This window comes from Canis lupus, chromosome 6 (assembly GCF_003254725.2).
Source record: "Canis lupus dingo isolate Sandy chromosome 6, ASM325472v2, whole genome shotgun sequence".
Classification (NCBI taxonomy): domain Eukaryota; kingdom Metazoa; phylum Chordata; class Mammalia; order Carnivora; family Canidae; genus Canis; species Canis lupus.
This window is the reverse complement of record NC_064248.1, coordinates 13,052,357-13,072,135: the sequence shown is the minus strand read 5'-3', so window position 1 is coordinate 13,072,135 and position 19,779 is coordinate 13,052,357. Positions and strand designations below refer to the sequence as shown.

At 56.9% G+C, this 19,779-nt stretch overlaps 1 protein-coding gene and 1 long non-coding RNA gene across 17 annotated transcripts in view; one reads left to right on the top strand and one right to left on the bottom strand.

The window, feature by feature from the left end:
- The window catches only part of SDK1 (sidekick cell adhesion molecule 1), a 911,663-nt gene that overhangs the window by 820,813 nt on the left and 71,071 nt on the right, over nucleotides 1-19,779 (top strand). For all 15 annotated transcript variants that reach the window (XM_049111183.1, XM_035717437.2, XM_049111182.1 and 12 more), the window contains 4 exons: nucleotides 2,417-2,611; nucleotides 5,570-5,771; nucleotides 13,483-13,586; nucleotides 16,021-16,091. In XM_049111183.1, the coding sequence (XP_048967140.1) occupies nucleotides 2,417-2,611; nucleotides 5,570-5,771; nucleotides 13,483-13,586; nucleotides 16,021-16,091 (572 nt within the window). The remainder of the gene's footprint in view (nucleotides 1-2,416; nucleotides 2,612-5,569; nucleotides 5,772-13,482; nucleotides 13,587-16,020; nucleotides 16,092-19,779) is intronic.
- On the bottom strand, nucleotides 4,967-18,105 carry LOC118354956 (uncharacterized). 2 transcript variants are annotated; one of them, XR_004816448.2, is made up of 3 exons: nucleotides 17,605-18,102; nucleotides 12,800-12,926; nucleotides 4,967-9,917 (listed from the first exon to the last, which is right to left on the bottom strand). It is a non-coding gene; the product is annotated as an uncharacterized LOC118354956 (long non-coding RNA). The 2 variants fall into 2 exon arrangements; XR_004816449.2 differs by lacking the exon at nucleotides 4,967-9,917 and adding an exon at nucleotides 11,792-12,610 and having other exon boundaries at nucleotides 17,605-18,105.

Sequence of the window (19,779 nt, the reverse complement as noted above, 5' to 3'; positions counted from 1 at the left end):
GTGAGGACCTGAGGCCCTAAGGATGAAATTCCCTGGAGGCTGCATCACAGAGGATGTCCAGAGTAGCAGGCAGAGGGACTGGAGGGGAACCCTGAGTCCTGCAGCCGCAGAGACTGGTGGAGAACTACCTCTGGTCCTTTTTGTAGTCACGTTACAGAGTGAGTGTGTGTGAGTGTGCATGAGTGTGCATGAGCACTCAGCCTGTGCCGGGGCCCTGTGAACCTCCCCTCCCGTGGCGGGCCGGCGGCACCCCAATCCCCACGAAGCCCCTCCTGCTGCCCCCTCACACAGCCTCATACAGCCTCATGTCCAGTCACACAGCAGAGACTTCCTGGAGCCTGGATCGCAGCCCAGGCAGGTGCGCTTCCAAAGCATGTGCTCATCACATCACAGAAGGCTGTTCTCCCTCAGAAATACGCTCGTGTGGTGCAGGCACTTGAGATGTGTGGTCTCGAGTATCCAGCATCTGGCAAGGGGACTCTCCCTTTGTTGGAAGATTGGGGTGGATGTTTTCTCCTTGCACGAAGAGGATGACTCAGTAGAAAGTGAGACAGACATGGGGTTCCTGTCCCGGCTCTGCTGGTTACTTACCTTGTGACCTCAGGCAGACCACCTACCCTCTCTGAGCTGTAGAGCTTCATGGCCAAGGAAGGATGCATAGGCTACCTGTCCCAGCCATGGTGAGGGCTTAGAGGGGTAAGGACTGCCAGGAGGTCAGCAGGAGAGCCCCATGTGGTGGCTGCAGTGACCATGGTGCCCTCACCCTCAGGAGGCCAGGTCCCCTAGAGTCTCAGAAGATTCGGGACAAGGTTCCTGTAGCACCCAAATCCCAGGCATCCCACCTACAACTGGGTAAGGGAAAGAAAGGTGGGAGGAGAGTACAGAGAAGGATGACCTGGCTTCTCTATGCTGCTGGTCATCAGTCACTTAATGGAAAAGGACAGGCGTCTAGCAGGACACCCTGGCCAGAGGCTGGAGGCCAGCTGGACCACCCCTGGTAGCCGGGAGACAGCTGGTTGTCCCGGCGAGAAGAGGCCATGAGAGGCAGAGTAGCATCTGTAACAGCCACTCAGGGGCCAAGCTCAGAGTCGTACAAACACCAGGCCTGTGAATGGCCGTCACCGTGGACAGGGCAGGGTGTGTTGTACCTCCAGTCTGTGTACTGATGATGGGGACCAGCAGTGGTCAGGGGTTTAATGCTGGGCGCACTCCACACCTGATCGCGTGGCCTCACATATGGCTGGCCAGGCTCCCTATGTGGCTGGACACATGACAAAGTGCAGCAGCTGGGAAGATGCCAGTAGCTCGGCACAACGGAGCCGAAGACGGTTCAAGGAGGAAGACAAAGGAGCAGGACTGTCTCACCCGGAGAAGCAGGCGGGCAGTGTGGAATTACTGAGGCCTTGTCCACCCCCAGGAGGCCAGCGAAGGCAGAGCCGGTGGAGGACAGAGTTCCGCTCTGCCGGCCTGCCCCTCCCGCCCCCTGCCCCGGGAGGTCTTTGTTTAACTTGAGCATGGTGGCTGTCATCGATGTTTGTGGATGCCACCACACCCCGCCAGTTCTGGTTTTAATCAGCGTAGGAGCACAGCTGTCTGCGCCCGCGAGGAGGCCGCGCGTGCTGGGTCCCGGGCTGGGGCTGACAGTTGGCACTGCCTCTTCAGATGCGGGCGCAGCCTGGTTGGGAGGCTCGGTCATTAATAACGTCTGATCAACCATAATCCCTTGATAATCAAGGAACTTCAGGAGCCGTTCGGAGCCGTTTGGAGCCGTGGGAGCCCCCCTGAACTGATTGCACACACCCCGCTGCCTCCTTCGCGGGAGGGGGACTGTTTGCAGGGGAGCCCCCAGCTCGGGGACCACACTGGGGCTTCCTGGGGGGTGGGTGCACAAGAGGGGCCAGCAGCAGGAAACAGAGCCACCCCAGCACCAGCTCCTGCTCCCAAGGCTGGGACCCGTGGGCAGACGGGAAGGATGACCCAGAGGAAGGGCAAGTAACCATGTGAGAAGGGCACACTTGAGGGAACATTCTAGGAGGAGGCACTGCCCTTGGCCCTGGGAGGGGAAGGGCAGGTGGTGGGAGCGGTGAGAAGGAACAGAAATGGCAGGGGGCGCTGGGCCTGCCCCTCGGGAGCGTGGCTAGTTCCCATCACGTTCTCTGGGCTCCTGCAGCCACGGGGAAGGTGAAACTGTTCCCACCCCTTGTTGGCGGGAAAGATGAAGGAGAAGGAGGGTCCTGGGGGCCCAGCGCTCAGAGGCTCCGTCTGTCACCGCGGCTCTGCCGTCCATCCCAGATGCTGGCTGAGAAGGAAGGAAGTAGGAGAAACAAAGCAGAGTGATGGTGGGGGTGGCGGGGATGTGGGATCTGTGCTGGGGGCCGGGGACGTGGCTGATGCATGGCCCTCCTGCGCCCCGCAGGGTACCAGATCGCCTACCGCCTGGCCAGCAGCAGCCCCAACACATTCACCACGGTGGAGGTGGGCGCCACGGTGAGGCAGTTCACGGCCACCGAGCTGGCCCCGGAGTCGGCGTACGTCTTCAGGCTGTCGGCCAAGACGAGGCAGGGCTGGGGGGAGCCGCTGGAGGCCACCGTCATCACCACTGAGAAGAGAGGTAAGACCCCAGGCCTAAGTCCGCTGTCATGGTGCTACAGGGAGGAGAGTGGGCCTGAGTGGGAGCCTGGAGGTTGCTGGGTCAGGCCCTGGGTGGCCACACCTGCAGCCGGGCACATTACCATGTCTACACAACCCAGCATCTACCAGACAGGCAAGAACATCCCAGGTTTAAAGATGGAGACGCGGCTCAGAGAGGTTGTGTGACTGGCCCAGGGTTGCTCCGAGTCACCGTGCTTAAGGGCAGCTGCCTGAAGCCAGGCACTTGATCTCTGATGTTCAAAACCACGTGCCCAGCTGAGCGGATGCTCAATAAACATAGTTTGTACTGAGCAGCCCTAGGGAGTTCTGTCCTCATGGACGCCTCTTCTGTTCCAAGCCCTGGCGAGGTACATTGGCTTGGTACCTCTTCACCAAAGCCTGAGGAAGAAAGCGCTGTGAGCCCAATTCTATGGAAGAGAAAGGGGAGCCCGGACAGATTGGTCATTTGCCCAGGACACAGCTGTGAGGCAGTGATGAGGACACCCTCCATAGACCCCCAGGCCACTTCTTCCCGCAGAAATCTGCTGCGGGTTCCCATTTCAGTGAGCCCCTGACATGCCCTGGAGCCTCGCTCTGCACTCTGTCTTGGCAGGCTCCCTCTCCAGGCCCACTGCTACAAGGCCTTGGGGGCCTTGGGGGCCTCGTACGCAAGCAGCTCTGGCTGCCACTGCAGGTTCTGAGGTCAGGGCCAACCCCAGCAGTCTCAGGAAAGAGTAGGACAGGAAGGCGCTTGCACACATGGGTATGTTCAGAGAGATGACCTACCCTACCTCCCATCTAGGAGTCCCCAAGCACCAGGCTCTGGAGCTGTGTGACCCTAGGCAAGGCCCTTCCCTTCTCTGCCCTGACCACCACCTGGTGACCTCTTAGCAAGCACTTGGGTCAGCGCAGGGCCTCCGAGGGCCAGGATGACCATCAGACCTCCAGCCCAGAGCTGGTGCGATGTCCATGCTCAGAGTAGGAGCCAGTATCACTGCTGCCTGCATCATCACTTTATGACAAGATCTAGAGCAGTCTATCTAAGGGACACATGAGCTGACCCCAGGGTGCCTGAATAACAATCTGAAAGGCCAATCCAAAATCTACAAAAGGTAGAAGGCAAAGGAGGCTGGCGTGCACTGAGCCCTCACCACATTCTGGTACCTTCCAGGCATTGCAGCCCACTCCTCTGTCTAATTCCCACACAAGCAGGTCAAATGGGTGGGGAAACTGATGCCCTACAAGGTGCAAAAGCCTGCTGAGGTCCAGCTCAGTGGCCACACTGGGTGGAATGTCTGGCTGCCCAGGAATGGGCTGCTTGGCCCAGGCACACGGCTGACCCTCCTGATGGCCAACGGGGGGGACGCTGTCATCACCTATCTGTGGCTTCGAATCTTCCAAGGACTCCATGCCTTCCAGGGGAAGGCCAAACCCTTCAGCCTGCTGTGAGTCCCCAAACCCCAAACCTCTGAGCCCCAGGTGGCGGAGGAGGACAATGCCCACCCCGGAGCTGCCCAGCGGCACCAAACGCGTAGCCCTTCTTCCGTTGGCTACCGTTACCTCTGTTGTTAACTGGAGGATGGAAGGCTTGGAGTCACCAGAGATGCCAAAGCGTGAAGCAGATGGGGAGACAGCCATGCACACTCGGGCCCCTGACCATCAACACACAATGCTGTCTGGCCCATGGTCCCAGCACAGGGGCCCTGGACAGAGGACACTGGTGCCGGGACTACCCCCTCCTGCAGTGGTGGCCAGGGTCCTCGGGCTCCTCCTTGTCCGGGACGTGGTCGGGGTCAGCAGCCAGGGCTGAGGGAGCAGCTAGGGCCCTGAGTGCCTCTCCCAAAGACTCTTGCCTTCTTCCTCAATGGTGATGAAGCCCATAGGGAAATCTAGCACTTTCTGAGGCACTGGGACAAGACACAGGTTTGCTAAAGATTTGATGTGACTTAAATCCAAGTGGAAGCATTAACAACAAGTGCCCTCCAAGAGGCACCCTGGTCCACAGCAGGGCTGCTGCTGCTGGGGCTAGGGGACACATGCCCACACCCAGCCCACGCCCTGACCACCTGTTCCACCTGCCTTGGGCCCATAGAGTTTAGGGGATTTGGGCCAGGGCTTGCAGACCACCCCCAGCAGGACTTCCCCAATTGCCACGATGCCCAGGAGCGTGGTCCTCGCAGCTGGCAAGGGGCCGCAGGGCTGTCTGTCACACGGGCCGAGGAGGGACAGGGCAGCCCAAGCATGTGTTCCCAGAGGAGCGCCGACCACAGAAGGTGGAAAAGCTCCTCCCGCCCCTCACTGCAGGCTGGCAACCAGTTGCTGCTTTATTACCCACCACACATTTTCAACAGGATCGATAATCTTCATGATAAACAATTAAACAATTATTCCTCCCTCTGTGGAGTTTCCCTCTTGAAATCGATGGGGTGAGGAGACGCACCACAGTAACGATCCATGCTCAGGGGCCTGGTCCCAGACTCCTGCGCTCCCAGTCACCAGCGCTGTAGGCACAGAGCAGTGGCGACAGCCCCTGGAGGAGCTGAGCAGGACACTGTGGTTGTTCAGGCTCCAGTTGGCTTCTGGGGAGAGGAAGTCAGTCTGACAGATGCGCTGAGCCTGTGATCAGAGGGAAAGTCCGCAGGAGAGCCCAGGTGTCCTCAGTGACGCCCGCAGGGACGTGTGGCCGTCCAGGAGCATGTGTGGGCTCACCCTCTTGTCTGTCTGTCTGTCTCTGCAAGAGCAGCACTCGGGGAGCAAGCCAGAGCGTCCAGTCCAATCCAAGCTGGGTGGGTCCAGGGTGAGCAGTGAGAGAGCTGCAGGTGCCCGGGCATCGTCTCCGTATGGTCTGAGCTCGTGCGCAGCTGGCAGTCCCCATGCTGGATCTCATGTGGAGCAGCAGCCCCTCACCTGTCCCTGGTCTGTTCTCTTCTGGTTGCAGAGCGACCGGCACCCCCCCGGGAGCTCCTGGTGCCCCAGGCAGAAGTGACTGCGCGCAGCCTCCGGCTCCAGTGGGTCCCGGGCAGCGACGGGGCCTCCCCCATTCGCTACTTCACGGTGCAGGTGCGAGAGCTGCCCCGCGGAGAGTGGCAGACCTACTCCTCGTCCATCAGCCACGAGGCCACAGCCTGCGCTGTCGAAAGGTACCCAGAGCCAGGCGGACGTGCCCCGGGGAATGGGCCCTGCCGCTCCTGCCCAGGACTGGGAAGGCTGACCGCTCACGTCTCTCTAGTGCCAGGGACCAGGATTGCCACATCCTGGAGCCTGCTCAGGCCCCTCCCCCGGGTCTGTCCTTCCAGGCATGCCCTGGACAGGCGGCTTGCACACTCCGGGTCCCAGGGATGGATGAGGCACAGATGACAGGGACAGTGAGCCTGGACATGTAGGCTCCATCACCCTATCCCCTAAGAGGCGGATGTGGAGGAGGGGAGGTGTGGGGAAGGGGTGTCACGGGCTGAGAGGGTTGCACCTTCTCTTGTGCTCTCTCTTTTAGTCAACAAGGCAGATAATTCCCCCTCCTGCTGTCATCCACTATGATGGCCGATCAGGGACATGGGAGGGGCATCCCCACTGCACCATGAGAACCCAGCATTTATCCAGTTACTGAGTGAGCCACCAGGCAAAGGCAGAGGGGAGTGATGCTGACCACCACAGCTGAGCTCTTGGCACCCACGGTCTTATTTAGGCCCCTTCTCATTCCCCACCCCGCTCTACAGTGAAGGACAAGGGCACCCCCTTGTATGGTAGGAGACTAGGGCACCCCCCTCTGCAGTGAGGGATGAGGGCACCCCCTCTACGGTGAGGGAAGAAGACAACCTCCTTTACAGTGAGGGATGAGGACACCACATCTACAGTGGGACACCAGAGCACCCCCTCTATAGTTAGAGATCAGGGCACTGCCGTTTATGCTGGGGGACGAGGGCACCCCCTCTACAGTGGGAGACCAGGGCAACCCCTCTATGCTGGGGGACAAGGGCACCCCCTCTACAGTGAGGGACCAGGGCACCCCCTCTATGGTGGGAGTCTATAGCAACCTCCACTATAGTTAGAGACTAGGACACCACCCTCAATGCTGGGGGATGAGGGTACCCCCCTCTACAATGGGAGACCAGGCACCTCCTCTATGCTGGGGGACAAGGGCTAAATAACCATCTAGGTGAGAGTTCTCAGAAGTGACCTCAGGCCCTGCATCCCTCCCTGGGGGGCCCGGGCTGTGCAGGTTCACAGCACCTGCAGAAGCCCCCTGGGTCTGAACGGTGGGCAGGCCTGTCCATGAAGCTGGCAGGGCGTCTTCCCTGTCCTCCTTCTCTGGCCCTGACATGGGTCACTTTCCATGAAGCTCACATCAGGCTGTGAGGGGGCCACTGAGGAGTGAGTCCCACTGGCTCCGAGGGTTCCAGGACCCTGGCCAGTAGCTCCCATGGGGAGGGTGGAGGAGGCCAAGACCCCATTTCTCAGGCTGCCAGCGTTCCTCTCACCTTTCAGACAGAACACATACTCATTGCCCCCCAACCTGGGCACCGTGCTGGGAAATCTCACACACGTTTCTCATTGACCCTGCATGATGGCCCAGTGGGGGACATCATCATCCCCATTCTGCAGAGGAGAGCTGAGGGTCAGAAGGGTCACACTCACTGCAGCCCCAGCATCTCCTGACCCTCCTCCTTTGCAAGGCTCTGCTTCTGCACTCTGCTGAACCTGAGCAGAAGGGGGGTTGTGGAGCAGCTGGGGCGGCGGGGGTCAGGGGGCTCCTGCAGCAGCCTGCATCCTCAGGCATCCCCACTCCCACCCTGGGCACAGTTCAGGCTGTGAGGGAGGGGTGAGGGCTGGCTGATGCATGGCTCTGTCACTGCGTCTGACACACGGCAACAGCAAGGTTTATAGAGAAAAGGAGCTCCGCGTAAGCATGTGACTGAGGTGACGCGTGATGCACAGGTGGGTTGTCACACTGGGGCATCATGGGAAGGGAGACTATCCAGGCTCAGGTTGGTTTCCAGCCACCTGCCATGTGGTGGTCTTAGGCAGCTCCTTGGCACTCACCTTCGGGGTTGTGGCACCATTTGGAGGCCGTGTGGTGCCTGGTGGCACCAGGCCCAGGACGTGGCGGCCCCCCTACACTGCCCACCCGGGAGGCACGGCTACGTGTCCAGCGTTCACCTTCATAGCACATCCACGGGTGGGGCAGCCCCAAGCAGATCGCTTGGATCTCCCAGCATCTCCATCGCGGCTCCCGGACCTAATGCCCAGGTTGTGCCTTCAGAGAGGGTGACAGTCCAAGAAGGAAGGCAGCTCATCAGCTTACAGCTCCAGCTGCTCGGGGCCCAAATCTGCTCGGTGCACAGTGACCCCCTCCATCACGGCTCCTCTGAGTGGAGGGCGAAAGGTCCCAAGCACAGGTACTCTTTCCAGCAGGGCTGGAGGCACCGTCTGGCTCCCCACTAGAAGGGGCCACAGTAGCTCAGATGTGTGTGGTGGTGAGGGAGTTGACCTTTAGAAAACTGGTTACAGTTACATCTTTTATTTCACTCTTCACCGGAGGAGAAGAGGACTGGATGCTCACCTCTGTGACCTGGTCTGGGAACTCAGGGCATTAAAGCTCCCACGGGCTCTTCCCACCGTGGTTACTGTGATTGTCACTATCATTACCGCTGCCACCCCAATGCTAGACAGCCTCTCCTCTTAAGCAGTTTCTGCGTGCTGCCCTATACGTTGTCGGCAGCAGGCCTGCAGACACACAGACCTTGCACACGAGGAGGTAGAGGTGTAGTCCTGAGCGTGCTCCCCCAGGTGGCAGCCAGAGGCCCTCAGGGTCCCCAGCTCTGGGGACATTTGCTTGGCCCATAGCCCAAAGCCTCACAGCCACAGACCACCCAGCTAACTTACACACTGTGGCTGGTGAAGAATCGGTTGCTGTCACCTAGGCAGCAAGCCCTCACCACCTGTCTGCCCATCAGTGGCCGTGGGGCCGCGGAAAGTCCATGTTAGCTTGTGAAGCCTCATTCCCTCTTCTGTGGAAGACAGAGATGGAGGGGTGACCCTGTTGGTCCTCTCAGCTCTGTGAGCCCAAGGTTTGCCTCCATTACTGATGGCAGTGACCCAGCTGCCATCTCAGAAGGCAATCCCAAGTAGTCCCACTCTGCCCGCTCAGATCCTACCAGCATCCCACTCCCCCTCTGAATGACAGCCACACAACCTGGGAGACCCAGCTCTCAGCCCCTTGCACCACCCCCTCCAGAGCCCTGAGTTCCCCCAGGAGGCCCTGAGGGTCGGGTGGCATGGCCAAGAGTGACCAGATGGCTTCATAAACCACACTCCGTTGCACTGGGTGCGTAGCTTCATCAGAATGTGCTTAGGGATAAAAAAAAATAGCATCACTCCTTTGTGTAACCATCTGAAAGAAAGGAGAAAAACAAAATCCAGTGGCCTTTTCTATCCTGGGGCCTCCTAAAAGCAAACAGACCAATGGAGTGCAGGGGACTTCACATTGGAAAGGAGGGGCCCATGCTCCCGGCAGACGTTTGATTTGGTGTGGGAGAAGCTGTGGTGGGGCCCCTCCAGGGCCCCCTCTGGCCGCCAGCAGGAACACATCACGTTCCAGGAAAGCAGAGCTTTGCACATTGCCACGACATGACCTCCTTCCCATTCCCATAGCCGCAGAGCTGCTCTCTCCTTCTTTTTCTCTATGTGTTTTTTTTTTTCACGATTTACTTTTGCCAGTTTCATGAAGTCTGCTAATGACCAGAAAGCATGAAAGTTTAAACAAAAGTTCAAAGCAAAAAGTTTAACAATCTGCATCGAGCGGCTGTCCCCACATCTAGTGGGTGTGGGGACAGGAGGGGAGGCGCCGGGTTGAGGGACAGCAGGGCAGCATCCGTTCCTAGTGGGAATGCAGTACAGTTGAGAAGGAGGTGGCCCGTGAGCCCAGAGCCACATGGACATTCTGGGTGTCACTAGGATGGCAACAACGGCAGTGTGAGCTCAGGCGATGGTCCTGTACCCACTGATAGCAGGTCCTGCTGTTCCTCTGAGCATCCCCGGGGGACACTATGAACGCAACCACGGGGGCAGAAGGGGATTACATGTGGAACAAGAGGGATTCCATTCAAGCCAGGATGCTGGCCCCGTCTCCATTGGGAGACGGCCAGTTCTTTCTTTTCTTCTTCTGTGTCATCTTTAAAAATGAAGTCATGTGAAAAGCAGGTAAATTTGGCCAAGGATATTATGCATGGTTCTATATTCATTGCTCTTTGTGATGCAAATCTTGAGTTCTTAATAGATCTTTTCAGTACCTTAAAGGTGAATAAATCAATACATAAAGGCAGTGGTAGGTAGCTTCCAAAATGATCTGGACTCCTGCTTTATTATTATAACCAAACCAGGCGAATGAATCTAGGCAGCTCCTTCTGTTTATGAGACTCTGCCTCTGGCTCCATGGGAGGCACAGGGACTGGAAGCCGCATCCACACCACCCCCAGCCAAGTACTTTGGCCATGGAGCTAAACACAGGCAAGAGGGTAGCGATGGCACACAGGTCAAGCACGAGCTTGCTTTCTAATTGTGCTTCCTTCCTGCGAGCTTGGACAGTGAGGTGCCATGCCACCCAAATCTGTTCATTTCCTCAGTTTGGGATGGCTAGAATTTAGATAAAGGTGTTACTTCAAATGTTTACCTAAATCCAGCCGGTGTCCAAGTTCAGAAGGCAGAAAATTGGCAGGCAAGGGATGCTAGGTGCAAAGAGGCCAAGGGAGTCTGCACATGGCAGGTGTGTCTGGGGACAGTGAGGTTGCCACGGGCAGGGGACAGGGGAAAGCCTTTGGGAACGTGAGAAAGAAGAGATGATGCTTAGGAATTGCTCACTGTGTGCCTAGATCCACCATGCTCCATAAGAAGGTCATGTCATGTGACTGTCACAGCAGCTCTGGGATCCTCAGAGAAGGTCACTGACTGGCCCAGGCTGGGGGGTGGCAGGACCAGACTCTGAATTCTGGTTGGGCTGACCCTGAGGTAGGCCTGAGCAAGTGAATAGGGAGCTTACAGGTGTTGAAGGGTGTTGAGGGAGGGCGTCCAGGATGATTTGTGCCTTTCCTCAGGGGTCATCAGCCCTGAAGTGCTGCTCTGCTCCAGGGGGGGAGCATGACAGGAGCACGGGTGGGGGGGTAGTAGACCAGTGGTCCGAAGGCCCAGCTATGCAGGGATGAGGAGGAGGGGCAGGATGAGCTTGCAGGGCATGCAAGCTGTTGTCACTTCTCATCGGGCTCCCTTCACAGCTGCTGAGTCTCTCTGGGCCTGTTTTTAGGGCACCTGGCAGGCTTCTTACCCAGAGGCGAGGGTAAGCCCCTGCACCTGAGCCCCTGGTATGCCCTGCGGCTCCCCAGAAGGCCAATGGTTCTGTGAATGGCACAAGCCCAGGAAACAGGCCCAACGCTGGGAACCTGCTTCCTGCTCTCCGGCACTCTCCCCTTGACCTCAGACCAGGCTGACTCTTCCAGCCACCTGACAGGCATGTGCTGCACCCCTGCTCTGTGCCCCAGGTGGGAAAGGAGGGCTCAGCACCAGCCTCAGACTCCGAGAGCTTTCGACAACAGTGAGGTACTAAACACGAAGGATCAGTGACAGGGCTGACACATGTCCTGAATGTCATATGCTAAATGAACGTGAGCACTAAATACAAGGACAAGGGTCACACAAAGCAATAAATGAGGCCACCTCTGTCCCTGTCTCTGTGGGAAACGCAGACAATTGTCAAGGTGGGGTTGGTGAAGGATTGGACAGGCCTAGAGGATGGCGTGCAGGGACAGGCTCTTCCTGGAGCCACTCGAGCTACTGTCAGAGGGTCCTGATGAGGAGGACAGGCAGGATTCAGTGATTACGCAGTGGGTGCCAGAGCTTCTTCCTAGTGCTTCTCCTAAATGCAACGTCGGCGCTCCAGTCAGCCCAGGTGAGGAGCCTGTGGCACACCGACCCACCGAGGTTATGTGGGGGTTAGTGTGTAGGCAGTTTGGCTCCGGAGTGCACGCTCCTGGCAACCGCCCTGCACTGCCTTCTAATCCGAGGAGAAGAAACTAATGCAAATGTGGGGCCTCTGGTGGGTGAGGCAGGAACCAAAGAAGAAAACCATGTGGTTGTCACCAGAATTAGATAAAGTAGCTCCTAGGAAGCCAGGAACAGATGGAAAGTTATTTGTCTTAATAAAGGATATCTCCCCTGGAAACTGGGTATAAAGATCATTCTTAAGGGTGGAACTTTGGAAGCACCCAGGACAGCCAGGGCCAAAGCAAGGTCGCCCGGCACTGCTTCTCTCTAGCTGGGCGGTGGGGGCACAGAGAGGCCAGGAGACAGGCCTGCGGTCACAGACCAGCCACAGCTGGGCAAGCTGGCGGGGCAGAGGGCTTGAGGGAAGAGCATCCTTTGAGATGCTGGCCGACAGAGAATCCCGTAATCCTGTCTTAAGCAGGAGGGTGTACAGAAACAGAATTAGAGGAAGATACGTCCAAAGATGGTTATTATCATTGCTTAAAAATGTAGAATCTTTCCTCCTGGCAAAGTATTACCCAGATCCACTTGCAAACCAAATGGAAGTGGGCTGCTCTTGGCTCATGCAGGGGAGTTGGGGACCCCCTGGTCTCCTAAAGGGCTCCTCAGAGCCTCCGGGGTTGAAACCCATGAGATTGCAGATTGGTCTGGAAGGGAGGACAGGGGACCTGCTTAGAGGCGGCAAGGCCTTTATCTACTATAGCTGAGGAAGCCGGCAGTGTGGACCTGAGGGACGGGGAGGCGGAGTGCAGACCGCTCCTGCTTTCCTGGTCTGGGAGATGGACACAGGGGCTGGGCCTGGCCCGAAACAGAGCTGCTGCCAGCGGGGCAAGGGCGGGAGGTCTCCTCATCTGCTCTCTCAGAAGTAATGGCAAGGACAGCCAGGGGCAGGCCAGCCAGGGACCCGAGGAGGACGGGAGCGTCATCTGCTTAGAAGTTTGTCCAGAGTCTGTGTGGTACAGAGTTCAGCACAGGACAGTGGCTGGAGGGAGGGAGGGAGGGAGGGAGGGAGGGAGGGAGGGAGGGAGGAATGGAGGGAGGTGGGCCTAAGTGGTGGTGCGCCCGGAGCATTACTGCCCCTTAAGTCCCCGTCAGCAGGCAAGTGGGCGCATTTCCCCCCATGGACAGTTGACATTACCTCGGTCTTGGGTACAGTGGAGGGACGGCCTCAGGGCAAGATCCTCTTCCCATCCTGGCCAAGCCATGGCTGGTCCTCTGGCAGAGGGCAAGGGACTTCATGCGACCAAGCCTCTGTTTTCTCATCCCTGCAATAGGAATCACAATGAGTCTCCCCCAAGAGCTGCTGGGCGCCTAACTGGGCACTGCCTGGCCAGGGCTTGGCGCCGTGTCCCGCCTGGCAAATGGTGGGGACGCGGGGCAGGGGGGCAGGCCTTGGAGCCAGGCGGCCGGCCGGTGCGGACCTCCACAAAGGAGTGCTTGTGGGTGAGCGAGGAAGTGGTTAGGCGCCCTCGTTTCACGCCCTGAATCCCTGAGGGCTGCAGTAATTAGCTCCTCCTGAGAAATTCTCACGTCCCTCAGAGAGCGGTGATTTGCCTTGCAGGAGGGGCTCTAATTACAGGAGGAGCCCGAAGTACAGCCGCCACCCCGGGCTGGGAAGTTCCACGCTGCCCTCCGTCTGGAAACCCCGCTGTCCCCGGGGGCCCGCTCAGAAGACAGTGCTGGCTGCTGAGGGCCCCCGTGGGCAGCGCTGGTTGAGGGGCCCTGAGCACACCTCCTCCCGGCTGCCCGCTCACTGTGGCTGGAGCTTGGGGCGGGACAGAGGGAAAGGGCTCAGGCACTCATGGCTCCTCTGTGTTTCAGGCTGAGGCCCTTCACTTCCTACAAGCTGCGCCTGAAAGCCACCAATGATATTGGGGACAGTGACTTCAGTGCCGAGACGGACGCAGTCACCACGCTGCAGGATGGTGAGCCAGCTGGGACCCAAGCGGGTGTGCGGATACTGGCCCCTTCCCAGCTGCCGCCTTGGGACCCGGAGACTTGGGCTCCCAAGGAGAGAGGCCCCGCTTTCATCCCAAGCCAGGAAGGGGTCACCCAAGGGGGATCAGGCAATGGCTGGCGAGCATAGAATTCAATTAGCAGCAGACAGCTCGGGGCACCCCGTTACAGCCTGTGGCTGTGAAGCCAACTTCAAGGGCTTCCCAAATGGAATGGAGGTTTCTTTGATTGGCTTCCAATCCCCTACGATCCATTAGCATCCTAGAAATTGAATAATTTATAGGGTCGTTAAAAATAAATGTGTAAGGGTAGCTGGGTTTTGAGAGGTTTCCCCATTTTTCCTTATTCACAAACCACTCTGCAGCTTTACCATTTGACAGAAGCACAGGTAAGTGATGGAGGTGAGGTCCCCTGAAAGCTCCAGGTGGTTTTTACCCACTGTCTCCCACCTCAGAGGAGCAGGCCTGAAGATCCCTGGTGAATTTGGGTGCTGATCCTGCCAGGCCCTAGCACCAGGAGCCAGCGGCATCCAACACGCCCAGTGGTAGGCCCAACTTTTAGGGCAGGAGGATTGCTCTTGCTTAACAGATGCCGGGGCTTGGATTCCAGGCTGTGAGCCTCAGCCCTCACCACCCGACAGCACTGAGTACCAATTCCCCAAGTTTCCATCTTCCTCTTTTATAGCCTGGGAGCATGGCCTTAACAACATGAGGCCTCAGGTGAGCGAGGAACCAGCCGATGAGGATGCGGAAGCCCTTCCAGCAGCTTCTTGGCCTCGAGCAGAGATTCCTCTGCTGCACAGCCAGGGCACCTGCCGCTTGGACAGGCCCCTCGAGAAACCATGGTTGTCTTTGTGGCTCATATTTTAATCTTACATTTAACACAGCTGAGGTTCTATTTGGAAGTAAGCGCTAATTCTTAGAAGAAAGAAGCAAACACAACAAGCTAATTTTGTTGGCGAGTCACTGAGGAAATGGCAAGCCAGTGAGCAGGACACCACAGACTCCCTTTGCCCTTACAGAGCCCCCTCAGAACTGGCCTGTTTTGAAAAAAACATCCAAGGACCACTCCAGGCTCCCAAAGCCCTGTCTTAATCCTTTGATATTTAAATCATTTCTTTTGATGAACCTATGCTGTTATCTCCCTCTTCTGAGATTTGCAATTTCTCTTTGCAGTTGACTGCATTGTGTCTGCACTGTATTGTCTCCAGAATCACAGATTCAATGAGACTGGCAGACTGCAGGGCTCCGGGAGCTCTGGGCTGGGGGGACAGGATGGAGGGCTTTCAATGGATGGATGGTCTGCTGATAAACATTTTCCTATCATGGTGGTTGGAATATTGAGACCCCTCCCCATAATTGTCATCCTGCGTGATACTCTGTGGACTTCAGACAGACGAGTGGGAGGCCAGGGTGCATTAGGTAGAGGCTCCCCAAAAGGCAGGATGGAGGGCTGGAGGTGCGGCTGATGCAGGTGTCTCCCAGAGGCCAGGTGCCCTGGCAGGTGCAGAAGAGACTCACAGTGCGGGTGCCCGAGAGACCAAGTTTCAGGTAGTCGAGTGCGGAGGGCGTGGGAGAGCAGCTTTGGTCTCTGCACCCACTGACTATTGGAGTGTCAGGACCTTACAGCAGGCAGCCACAGAAAGGCCAAGCCAGTATGCTGAGCCAGGACCACACAGGTTCAGTGGGAGCAGTGGTAGGGAGGGGGTGTCAGAGAGGTCCACTGGACGAGATGCACGGATGGCTGCAGGATTGCAGTTTCCAGCCTGCAGGGTATATCCGCGGGCAGAGCCAAACTGACCTTATCCCTCCAGAGAGCAGAGTAGAGCCGCCACCGATGCCCAAGCTCAGCAAGCGTCCCCCAACCCCCAGCAGTCAGCTTCCCTCCATGGCAGTCACGTCCAGAGTATGAAGCCAGAGCACTCTGGCCTGGCTTGATCCTTTGTCCTGCTCAGAGCCTCTCTGAACTACGTGCCTCAAAAACATGATGCCTCTCCTGGAGAGAGGGATGTGGGCCGCTGAGAAGCTATGCGACAGCAGGGGGCTCCCTAGGCAGGGTCCCCAGGGAGGAGAGCCAAGCACCTTTGTGTGTCTCTGTGTGGGTCTGCCAGGGGGTGCAGTCGGGTTTGAAGGGGGTGAAGGCAGGGCATTATGTTGTCACCTTCCCCAGGATCAGGTCCCTTCCACCCAGGTGGGCATAGGCTCTGCAGGTGGACAAGGGCATTCATGGAAGGGAGAAGGAGGGAGGGAGGCGGGGATGTTGGTGCTGGCCTCCCGAGTCCCCCTCCCCTGCCAGGCCTGGGCCCTGCCTCCTTGCCAGAACAGAAAGAGAGCTGGCTCCAGAACAGCGGGCAAGTACAAGCAGACCCAGCTAATCCTCGCTTTCTTCTTTTTCGGGTTCCAGTTCCGGGAGAGCCTCCAAGCTTCATCTCTGTGACGCCGCACACCACCTCCTCTGTCCTGATCCAGTGGCGGGTAAGGGCCCGGGAAGGGCAGGGTGTTCCCTAAACCAGCGTCGGAGGCTGGAACCTGACCACGGGCTGACCCCCACCGTCGGAGGGTTGGTGGCAAGTCAGAGGAAACAGTGTGGCCCACAGACCCACAGGGAGGGGGCCCCACACCATGGGAAGGAGCTTGAGCACAGCCCACCGGGGAGGGCCAGCAGGACAGCAGGGCTGGTGCAGAGCATCCAGGGCTGAACGTTCCAGGCTTCTGGGAAAGGGTGGCCCAGCGAGGCTTCCACAGCACAGGCAAAACCTGGGTGGTGTCCTGCAGGGCTGGGAAACCACAGCTGGTGGAGTTATCTTCTCTACAGGAATCATTCACAACCAGACAAAATGCCCATGGAGTTACGTGTGTCCTCCCTACGTCCCAGGTGTTAATCCTCAGTGAACAGTCAAATCAAGGCACATTATCCTAGACCAGCAAGTAATCTTGGTGGGCCGTGAATAGCACATTAGGATATGATGTCGAAAGGATACTCTACCCTCTGTTTGCCTTATTTCTGATTTGGGTACTTTTGCCAACAGCAGTGTGCATTGAAGACAAAAATAACAGGGGAGAACTGCCCTGTCCCAGGGCAAGCCCAGAGGGTGCTCATCGCGTCTGTGGGAGGGGGCTCAGCCAGGTGGGGGTGTCGGGTTCAGGAGCCAGGCTGGAGCCAGGTTAGATAGGCACGGCACACCAACAGGCAGGGCCAAGGGCAGTGATGAGAATGTCGTGGGAGCTCTGGCCAAGAAGGGGAGTTCCTGAGGCCAGAATGGGGTGGCCGTCCTGGGGAGGGGGAGCACAGCACCTAGAGCTGGGGGACCATGGGGTAGGGAAGTGGGAGCAGGTGCCATGGTCTGTGTTCATGGCCACAGTGAGGTGAGGTCTGCCTAGGAGTGACCACGGCAGGCTGGCAGTCCACAGAGGGGTCTGTGCGGCTGGGCTTCTCCCTCCAGGCTAATGAGATTGTCTAGGAGAGTGCCAGCATCACACAGAGACCAAGCAGGAGAGAGGGGACAGTTTGAGGGTCAGGAGACGTAGGGGCCCAGGTGATGCTGGAACCAAGTGCAAACTGTGGTCTGGACATGGCCTTGGAGAGGCAGAGGCCGTGCTTTGCTGGGAACAGAGGGGAGGGCTGGCAGGACTTCCCTTGGAAAGGGAGGGGCCAAACAGCATGGGTGGGCCTATGGGCGCCCTCAGGGAGCCTGTCTTCCACGGGCCTTGTTGGCTGAGACAGAGCATGCTAGAGACCCCTCCAAGTGAGAGTTGGTGCCCAGCAAGGAGCAAAGGGGAGAGCAGTGCCAAGTCAGGAGCACCCCCTGGCTGCCTGGGGCTGCTAACAGGTAGGAAGTCAGGGCAGGAAGACCAGGGTTGGAGAGCCTACGCCAGCCATGAGGAGGCTTCCTGAACTCTCAGGTGGTGGCTCCTAACTACTGAAGGTTCCCGCTGCCTCCCCCTATGTGGCAACTCAGTGGCATCAGTAGATATTAGTTCCACTCACGTGCAGTTTGACCAGGAGTGAGGAGCGCAGGTGGAAGTTCCATGCAGTTCAACTGAACAGAACCTAACACAGCTGCTCCACGAGGGACAGAGCTGGGCTCCGTGAAACACACATAATCTTTGGATATTGCTGGAGTGGCTGTGGGCCCCTTCTTCACTCTACTGCCAAGTGATGCATCTCGGAGGGAACCCTTGAAGGTGATCAAGAGACAGTTTCAAATGTCTCCCAATGAACATGGAAATTTGCTACCTGGTGTTCTGTAGTTTCCAGCCTCATCAGAGTGTGGGGACAGGATGGGCACTAGCTGCCATCCCTGCCTCTGAAAAGCCGTGTCCCCTGAGCTTATCTCGGGGCCCCAGTTAAGTGACAAAGGGCCTGGTTCTAGGTCTAAAGGCCCCAGTTTGCCAGTGGGTGACTGTAGCCCCAACAGGCCTCTCTGGCTCCCTCTTCTTCCTCTGTAAAAACAGGTCAAAGGTGACCTCCAAAGTCTGAAGCAAGGCCCATTAGGTCTTCACACTCCGGACTCCCAATAGGGCCGGTGAGAAACATTCCAAATGGAAATTCAAGGTCCCAAGAGCTTCTGTTTCCCACTTTCCACTAACTCAATCAACCAAAGATTGGTCTTTTCTACTGGCAAGTAGAAAAGTGCTAAATTCTACCACAAAATTAGCATTTTCTTTATAGACACGGCCTTTGACTTGCCAGTAACTAGGTAAGCTCCTTTTCTATAAAGGCAGCACAGAGGCTTGGGACGGACCATCACTTCCACACAGTGGCTGCAGGCCCCCGCCATCCTATCCACCCCCTCCCCAAGCATGCAGAGCTCCGAGCCCCGTGGTTTCGGTTGGACAGCTCTGTGAGTGGCGGGTAGCTGTACCCAAGAAACTTGGCATGTGTGTCCATCAGCTGTCCCTGTTCGGAGCCCAGTAGAACAAACTAATTGCAAGAAGCCTAGAGCAGGAGGTGGTCAATATGATGTATTGTACAAATAAATGCCTGTCAACTGCCAGGCAATTGAAGTATAATTAAAATTATGAGTAATTTACTAAATCAGAGTGAATAGAACAAAGACACTATGTTTAAATATAGATTTGCATTCCAAATTAAATGTTTCACCTGTAAACCCCCTTTTTTCCCAGTAATTTGTTTAAAAATGCAAACACCGTCTGTAATTTCAAGGCTGCTGGCCCACTTAAATGTCTCCTCCATAGAAACTGTCAGGTTTGATTTTTCCTGGTAGGATAATCAATCTCTGCCTTTCACAAGGTCCAGTGCTATTTGAAATCTAAGGATTTGAGCGTGTGTTCTAGACAGTGGCAGTATTGTGTTCACACTGAATGTAGCTCATAATAGACATCAGCATTTCTGAATTGGTCACAACACTTCAGCTGGTTGCTCTGAAACTTCCAGTGGCTCATATAGCCTGTCATGCAAGTGCAGTCCCCCTTGTGTGGCTGTAGACTTCCCTAAGTGGATTTTGAGGCCATTTTTTTTAGCAAAAAAAAAAAAAAATCTTAGCAATAAATCATATCATGCACATTGTTGGACTTAGCAGAGGGTGGACTCGATGCTGTAATAGAAGCCTTACTAAGAAGAGCGTGACCGCTGCCTGGACAGAAGGGAGTAGGCAGCATGGCCTCTTCAGGACGTATTTAGGGTTTTTACCTTCTCTCACATAGACTCCATCATGCACAGAAGACCAGCTCATGTGTAGGGTGCCGAGCACCCAAAGGTGGACAAGGCAGACTCCAGGCCTTACAGAACTTCTGTTTCCGGCGTTGAGCCCTATGATGCTTTGATGGGAAGACAGTGGAGGGGGAGCAATTAGCCCTGGCCAGGGGAGCTGCGAGGGACTTTTGACTGGGTTTTGTAGGATGAATGCTCCCACACACATATCCCAGGTAAAAGGCAGAGACAGGCATCTGGGCATCACCCAGAGCTGTCACAAAGTCCCAGAGGTGTGACAGCCCCTGAGACTCAGCACCAGGCATCAAAGGGAGGCATGTTGGAGCCAGATTTTCTAGGGCCTCCTGCACTCAAGCATCTCTGGGCAGATGGCCAGTCCAGGATGAAAGTCACTGTAAATCGGGTGATCTTGGACATCAGCAAATCCAGCTCACTCCCACAAGCACTGAGTGAGCATCTGCCGTGACCAAAGCCTCTCACAGATGCTGC